The sequence below is a fragment of the Hyalella azteca genome, unplaced genomic scaffold, assembly GCF_000764305.2.
Source record: "Hyalella azteca isolate HAZT.00-mixed unplaced genomic scaffold, Hazt_2.0.2 contig2676, whole genome shotgun sequence".
Classification (NCBI taxonomy): Eukaryota; Metazoa; Arthropoda; class Malacostraca; order Amphipoda; family Hyalellidae; genus Hyalella; species Hyalella azteca.
The window spans coordinates 8486-17113 of record NW_025932941.1 but is presented as its reverse complement, the minus strand read 5'-3'; the positions used below and the strand labels follow the sequence as shown (position 1 = coordinate 17113).

General features: G+C 38.1%; 1 protein-coding gene across 1 annotated transcript; it reads right to left on the bottom strand.

The window, feature by feature from the left end:
• Positions 1-427: 427 nt before the first annotated feature.
• Positions 428-2132, bottom strand: LOC108675793. Its single transcript, XM_018163820.2, has 5 exons — positions 2045-2132; positions 1468-1860; positions 1131-1275; positions 915-991; positions 428-712 (listed from the first exon to the last, which is right to left on the bottom strand). Exons 1-5 carry the CDS (start codon positions 2072-2074, stop codon positions 428-430), a joined length of 930 nt encoding a protein of 309 aa, XP_018019309.1. The 5' UTR covers positions 2075-2132.
• Positions 2133-8628: the final 6496 nt, after the last annotated feature.

The window sequence follows — 8628 nt, the reverse complement described above, 5'->3', positions numbered from 1 at the left end:
CAACATACCCATGGCAGAGCAACACATACCCATGGCAGATCACAGCATGCCCGAGGGAGGCACGACAGAGGAGTAGGACCCAGCTAGGTGAAGACAAGCGACCAGGAAGAAAATAATGACAGCACCTAAAGAAATCTTAAGCTCGTCAGGGAGGATCTTTTCAACATAAGCTTGAATATAAATAATGAGGGTTAGGTTGAATAGAAAAATTTAAACCGTATGATTATAGAGCACCATAAATGAACTAAATTAGGTAACTACTCTATAGTAGTACTAACTTTGGTAAATTTGGCAAACTGGCTTGGTGATAACGATATCAGAAATTAACATGCCTATTCATATCGACCCAAAATAAATTAAAGGTCAAATATACTCTTAGACCGATTTATGGCAAAAATTGGCCAACTTGAAGTACCTATAGTCATTACTACTTCAAGTTGGCCTCTTTTCTCATCGTTTCCAGAACGGTAAGAGGCGTTTTGCTTTTATCCTTTAGACCAAGTAGTCCTCGTTGGATGAAGCACAACGTCTTCTTGGCATATTTAGGATATGACATGTCGAACACATAGAAGGAGGCAAACCACGTAGAAAATCCTTCGATAATGCTGGATACTTGGCATATCATCATTTTTTCTACGAAGATGACCCCTTCGGAGCTGGGATCTGAAGCATCACGGAAATGAAGACTTGGGGCAGCCTCGGAAGTAGATTCCTGTCAAATATCAAAATCAGAAGTTTTTCTAATTTAAAGCATTGAGCTGGTTGAAATTGAAAGCAAATCTATATAAAGGGCGATAACAAAAGAAGTTTATCAGGTAAAATTAATAATAAATCCTCCTATTTCATTTAAATAAACTTAAAGTATACTGTAATATTGTTCATTAGCAAAATTGTAGGGACCAAGTCCTCCTAACCTGTAAGGGCATGTCAAATGTGATCTGTTCGCGCATCAATGCTGGGATCAGGAGAAAGCCAGATGACATCATTATCTCTGAAAGAAAAAAATTGAGACGACGTTAACATAAATTGAATGGATTCAAGCAAAAATTTCAATTCTCAGAAGGGTTATGGAACTACCAAGCCATCCAAGAGGATCATGAACTCCGTCTTTATTCAAGAACTGGGCTCACCTCCATATTCATCAGAGTCCATATCAGACTGGTCAGCGATGTCTACTTGACACAGCAAGTGAAGTGCCCTCCATTGTTCTCGCATTCTTCCACGAAGGCTTTCCGTCAAGTCGATCTCCGTCAAACGTTGGAATTCAAAGAGTATCTGTGCAAAAAGTAACACATAAAATTCAGCTCCAGACGAATGATTATGTAAATGCACCGGAGTACAAATAAGAGCAGAGTATAGATTTTATTTGATCAAGTTAATTGTTAAACCGGCAATTATAAGGAATGCATCAAATATGTGAGTAAGCGCATGTATCATCGAATATATTTTAAAATCTACGCTTCAAACCTGATATGGATTGAAAAGAGCAGGGTACAGCTCAGCCACGCTAGCTACTGTTGCAGTTTCCGTAACTATAAGCCGCCTGCGATCGTAAAAGGTCAGACGCATCGTTTCTTCAATGAAGCGGGGATTAGGAGAATTTTTCCTCAACTCGTTGATCATCATGGTTCTGTGACGTTGAATTGAGATGTCGTCTTCTGTAAGGGGTTGCAGGGGCATATAGTTGGCGACACCAAAAGCAGGCAGGTTTTTTTTTGGGGGGGGGGGCATGGCATCGTTTTCTTGCTCTGGCAGATGCAATTTTTTTTTGGCACGCACGGCCATCACGCAAGGCACTTGACGATCCCTCCTCTGTCGCACGTTGCGGGCTTTGATAGAAATCCTCACCCTCCATATTTCCTGGCAATGGAACGTGATATTGGAATCAAAGCCTATTCAAGATTAATTTATATTGTTCAGCAGAACATTTGGAAAATCATTATGTATATGAATAGGACAAATATGAAAAACATTAATATCACTTATTTTAAACATTATGGATAGAGCTAAATTTTTAAATGATGAATAAAAATTTGTTACTTACTACTGCATCACCGAACTTGATGGCTTTCATCAGTTGAGGGTACCTGGCCAATAAGGCAACTGCAGCAGCCTTATAGTTGGCTGATGTTGGATAGCTGTGTGAAAATATTGAATATTATTTCCGTGTTGGAATTTTTTATTCTGTGTTCCTAGCAAATTATGTGTATTAGCAATAAGCTCAATTTTTGTGTATTTCATTGATTATTTGATATTTACTCGTTCTAAGCGCAACAACTTATGAAGAAACCGTTCCAATCACGTTATTTCAGTGCGTTCCTGGACGCGGTTCCTACATTCGGTATATATGTTTGATATATTCCGTGTTGTGTTGCAAATGAGCCTCCAGAGACTCTCAAGCCGGAGGTGCTTATTAATCAATTGATGTCGTGCATTTCTAATTTCAAGCATCATCAAGTAGAGGAATGAAAATGTGAACTTAGGTTGCCGGCAACATTCAATAGGAATATAGGATATTCAGACTTGCATTACAACATGATTCAGCAATGACCAATAATATTTATATAATCTAATAATATTTATATTTAACTATCTTTTCCCATGAAAGAGCTCTCACAGCAAAAATAATTTTTACGTGACAGTTGGTATTTGTTACATCAAAAAAGTTTCTAATAGTTGAAGTAACTCAAGCGGTTGCAACAAAATAAGCTTGGCACGATTTACAGACTGATTCAAAACTCTCGAGTCCTCACATCGAATATTTAATTTGCTTCCTACAACATAGCTTTCAATAACTTCGTGTCTGGATTTTGCTAGGTACCTTCAAAATTACCAATCAATTGAAATTTGTTGTTATTGCATTCTCGTCTATGTGCATAATTGTGAAATACATGGAAAATGGAAATAATATGTATTTTTAGCGCATTTTCTCATTTATAGAAAAATGCACTATTGTGCTCGCCATGTCCGTCTGTCCGTCCGTCTGTCTGTCCGTCCGTGCCTTCGCGTTTTCGTCGACGAGAAAATGCGCTCTCTGTCACCCACTACAGTGAGTACTGAGTTATATTTTTTCTTTGATCAGGCGAGTATGCATCAGGTTCGCTGGCGGGTGGAAGTCGTCTCGTCCTGCCGGTGCAGGGCAAAGGCGGCCGGAGAAGGTTTAGTTCTGGAGGCTTACAAGGTGTGCTATTCTTAGATGTACTCAATTGAAGCCTTTGTTCTCGAACCATAAGATCGAAATTTTTTCTTGTACTGTACTTGTACTTAAATATGTTATTGCAGTCTGGAGTTTGTTATTGGGTTAGCAAATGACTTTTATAAGCTGTATAACATAAAATAACATAACATAACATAAAATACCATAACATAACATAAAATAACATAACATAACATAAAATACCATAACATAACATAACATAACATAAAATAACATAACATAACATCAAATAACATAACATAACATAACATAACATAACATAACATAACATAACATAACATAACATAGTGATGTCGGCACTGAAGTGTAGGCCTGATGTGGCCTGTCGCTGATTCTTTTCCTGTTCGTGCCTTGTTCATAGATCTAAAATCATGTCATTTGACCGGATCTTTTCACGACTGACGATAGTTTGAAGTAGCTACTAGACTTCCACCGGGTTCCATATACTTCTAGACTTATACCAACTTCTCTGCTTCTTTCATCCCCCACAATTGCCATGACTCAGGCAACGGTTTTAGGTCATAGCTCATTTTTAGCGCATTTTCTCATTTATGAAAAAAAATGCCCTATTGTGCTCGTCATGTCCGTCTGTCTGTCCGTGACTTCACGGACGGACGAGAAAATGCGCTCTCTGTCACTCATTGCAGTGAGTACTGAGTTATATTTTTATGTTTTTTTCGAGCAGATTTTTGTCAGGAGTTTGCCCTCTTAGAGTCCAACGCTGCAGTGACTCCTACACCTGCTGTCGTCCAGGTGAGGACATTTTCATTTATTACGAATTTCAGTACAATTTTTCAATCTCATTTCAGTACTATCTCATTTATTTGTAAATTAATTTAGTATAGAATGCATTCCCAGCGGTTCATAGCAGTAATTTATCGGAGAACTAGATTAGATTATTATAAACACCTTTTGTTTCCTAATTCATTAATTTTCAATTCATTTATTGTTGTAATTTTTTAGATGAGCTCTACCTTTAAAATCTTATCTATCTCCATCCCTGTGTTTATATGGCACAAGCTCATAGCCCCTCACTAACTTATTTCAATGCACTTATCCTACAACGCAATCTTGCGTAACTTCAGTTTCAAGTTGATTAAGAGTAAAGATACGAGTGGATTACAAGATATGTGTAGAAAGTTTCTGGTCATGTCAAATTTATTACTTGAACACCAAATATTTTAGGATAAACTTCTACATGAAAAGGGCGTAGGAAATAAAGATGAATAACTTGAAGATAGTAGATTGATTTTCAAGCTGAATTATTATTTGGAACCACAGAAAATTTAATAGTTTTCATTTGCTTTTGTTCAAAAAACTTTCAAAGATGGACCAAGAGTGGAAAAGCTAGAATTTACTTTCCAAAGTAAATTCATTAAATTAATTATTCATTTAAATTATCACCAAACAACGCAGTACGCAATGATCCTTGACGACGCATAATATTTGTGTATGGTAATGATCTATAATCCCTTATTATATTAATATAATAACGAGTTCCTCATGGCTCCAGGCTGCCAGATATTCGTCCCTCGTAGGGATTCCGCTTATTTCTTAAATGAATCCCAAGTCACTCTTGACTCACTAGCCACGCGACGTCGTGACTCATCGACAGTTTTGTGTGTAGTATTAGCATTAACTTTAAAGGTAGATATTTAGTATTGATATTTTAATTTTCTATTTTGCTTTATATGTACTTCTATTTAGTATTTAATATTAGGTTATGCTATTAGTATTTAGTACTAGTATTTATCGTTGGTATTTATTATTAGCATTTAGTAGTAGGATATCGTAGAATAATAATTAATAATTAAATATTAATAATATTTATTGTATGTTTTAAGTGTTAGTATTTAGACTCGCTGAGATGCGTGCGTCAGAGTCCACGTCGAGCACGTCGCCCCACCCAACATTTCTCGTCGTTTTATTTTTAAAATAAGGAGAAAAACGAACGTATTAAAAATGAATATATAAATGTTTTGTATATTAACCCAACATGAAAGTCAGAAAAAGTTACAAATGGAATTTTAATGGCAATGTGTTAAGATCTCAACAAAATTTTTTTGAATCTTTTTTTGAAAATTTTTTTTTGCCATGCCAGCAATATGAACAACATGACAGCATTTCTTCGTCAAATAATACCCCAGAAATATTTGAACTGAAATGATTGAATTTCGTCATGAAAAGGCGTGAAGAAAAGCTTTGTATGAAAAGCTATCATGTAGCATCAAAAGGTCTGTAATCATACTAATTGATATCGAATGAGTGAGCCGAAACTTTTTTAACTCATTCACAAGCCAGTAAAGACTCCCTTTCAATAATCTTTACTGAACGCCCGTATGTCTCAATAATTATTTATACATGATAAAAATGACCGAGAGTGCACACAATTAATTTACAGCCCGAAAAATGCATCAGTTGCACGTATCAATATACGCCTCATATTGTGCTGTCAAATTAACATCAAAGTCTCATCAAGTCGGATTCCAATAAATGTCAACTGTCCATACAAAGGCAGCGCGCTAATCTGTAGTGTTATTATTCTTTACACTATTTTTCCATCTTAATACTTATATTCAAAGCCCACCTTGTTGTTAATTTGCCTTGCTGTAAAATCTCAGTTCCATTCTCTTTCATTTACAATCCTGTTGTTTTATTGTGTGGGTAATGACTGGCACTTATACCCCACAAATCCTCTCATGCCGTTATTGCGAAATCCAATCCAATGATTTATTTTTAAAAATTACACAAAATACCAATGATAAAAACCGACCCTCAAAATTACCAAAATATGCCGATGATGAAGACCGGGCTCCTAAAGTGCGCAGAAGCAGCGAATAATAAAGACCGGGCCTCTGAGTTACCCAAAATTATCCAATGATATCAATGGTTGAGTTATTATTATTATTTCAACCATGATGATACCGACCGAACCGCAGCTAATGAAATGCGCGGGGAAGCTCATACGCCAGCACGTCAAAGAAAGCTTCTCATAATTATGTTTCATTTCTGGAAAAAAACCAGTAATCGGAAATAAAATAAATATCACGAATGGTCCTCAACTTTGTTAACAAACTAATTACTAGTTTTTAATTAAACATTTTTTATTAAGTTAACATTAATTGTCATGGAAAATTTATGTGAATGCTTTAATTCTCTGCATTTCCTGTATTTAAAGTAAAATTTCAATAAAATTTAAATTTGAGACAATACATTCTTAGGACGAATTATATTGATAATTTCAACGAGTAGTAAGAAAATAATAAAATTACTTTGCTCCATATTACCAATTATTTTTCGATACGCAACTATTCCTCTATTATGAACTATTCTCTTCAGTAATTAAATATGAAAATAGTTCTAAATTTCTGTTGTCGTACGATCCTATTTTGGGTGCACTTGATATCACTTACTGAGCTCGACATTCTACTCGAAATGTGAACCTCAATGTCTGAGTTTAGGATGTAAGATCATGTTCGTAACTCTTCAGCATTTTGGGAGCTTGATCCATTTATACACAAACCCTAATTTATCTTGCGTATTTTTTTAATTTTGGCAGCATCTGTGACAAAATCCATTCATTGGATACGAAATAAATTGTTCACTTAATGTAAAGACATGAGCCTTGGCAATGGGGTTTATAGGGGTAACAGTCTACTCGCACCGCTGATTATTGGGTCGTACCGTACCTGTGTCCCATGCAGCCCCGCTAACGAGCCGAAATGACAAAAGTTAACAACAAAGGAACTGATCGAACTTTTTCCAAAATATTTTTCGATAACNGGAACTGATCGAACTTTTTCCAAAATATTTTAACCCACCTTTCGCCGGATTTTCAGCCAAAATTCCTATTGAAATGACCCGTAAATTGTTTCCCTTGCAGCCTGAACGCGATATCGAATTTGGCCGCAATGCGATACTCAGTTCTGAGATTCAAGATTCAGCCGCGACCAACTCTGCCGAGTACTCTTGCGGCTACCGGTACATCAGAAGAGGCAGCGCCTTCACTGGCGATGATATCTTAAACAGAAACGAAATACCTCCAGGCATTGAGCAACGCCATGTTGGCTTTCGGGTTGATGAATCCTTACACAAATAAAAACTGCTCACGTTCCTCTCTCCCGGTAAGAAGAACGCGGCGCGATCGCAGTCTTCCACTGTGGCAATATCGCTAAGCAGCGATAAATAAGACAGACGCCATCAAAAGATAATGGCAATTTCATCGTTGAGACATTTCATCCTTTACCAATTTAAGGTAACTTAACCTGCATGTACTTATGTTTGTATAATGCCCTCCATGCAATGATGAAATTCTCTGGTGCATACCTATAATGAATAAATGTATCCTTAGTATATTTAGTATATGTTTCGGACGTAACAGTCCCAAGCCCCGATGGATCGCTGCCTCTGACATTTGGGCCAACTGATTCTCGCCGCCGGTCGTGGTGCAGAGGTGGACTATCAGGGATTGTGCCCAGGAACACATACTGTTGTCTCTTGAAGGTCTCCAGGGTGAACGCACCCTCTCCTAGATCCTTTGGTAGGACGTTAAACAGCCTCGGCCCTGCCACGGAAAGTAAACCCTTCTGCAGGGATTGAAATCTGACCGCGGATCTGTTACGTAGTGGAAGAATACTGCACAGCCTCCCCCTTTTCTCGTTATGGTATGTTTCAATTGTGAAGGTCTCGCTATCAAAGTTTTGTGCCATTCCTTTTGCTATTTTCTATGCATACAGAGACATAACTCTCCTGTCTTCTCTGCATAGGGTACAGACCCGGGCTCTCGAACCTCCCCCGGTATTTCAACTCCTCCATCCCCCTGATCCCGGAAGGGAAAGTTCACTAGACCTCTTGCAGTCACCGCACTGCACCGAGTGTGAACGGGGTCCAGAGCTGGCCGCAGTATTCTAAGAGAGGTATCACAAGAGCTCAGAAAAATGTGATAATTGGTTCCGCTTCACTTGTTTTGACGGTCCGCTAGATTCACCCCATCTGGCATCTGCCGCCTGCCACCTGCTGTTATTGCCGCTATGTGATTCTCAAACTTAACCTGAGTATTCATCAACACTCCATTCCAGCTCTTACGGTACCTCTGTACCTCAGAACCTCAAACTTGGTCCCCTTGAACTGCATCTTGTTCACTTAGGCCCAGTCATATATTGTAAAGAGGTCTTCTTGTAACCTCTCATAGTCCGTCCTGTCCGTGATGGTCATTAGTATCCTGGTGTTGTCAGCGAATGGCGCTGCAGTGGCGTGGTTCACTGCCACATCTATGTCAGCGATGTGAATGACGAAGAGGATTGGGCCGAGTACCGTTCCCTGTGGTACTCCATTCTTCACCCTAGCCTCACTCGATCTCGAGCCTCCAACAACGACAGCTTGTAGTCCTTCTATTAGGGAGCTGCGGATCC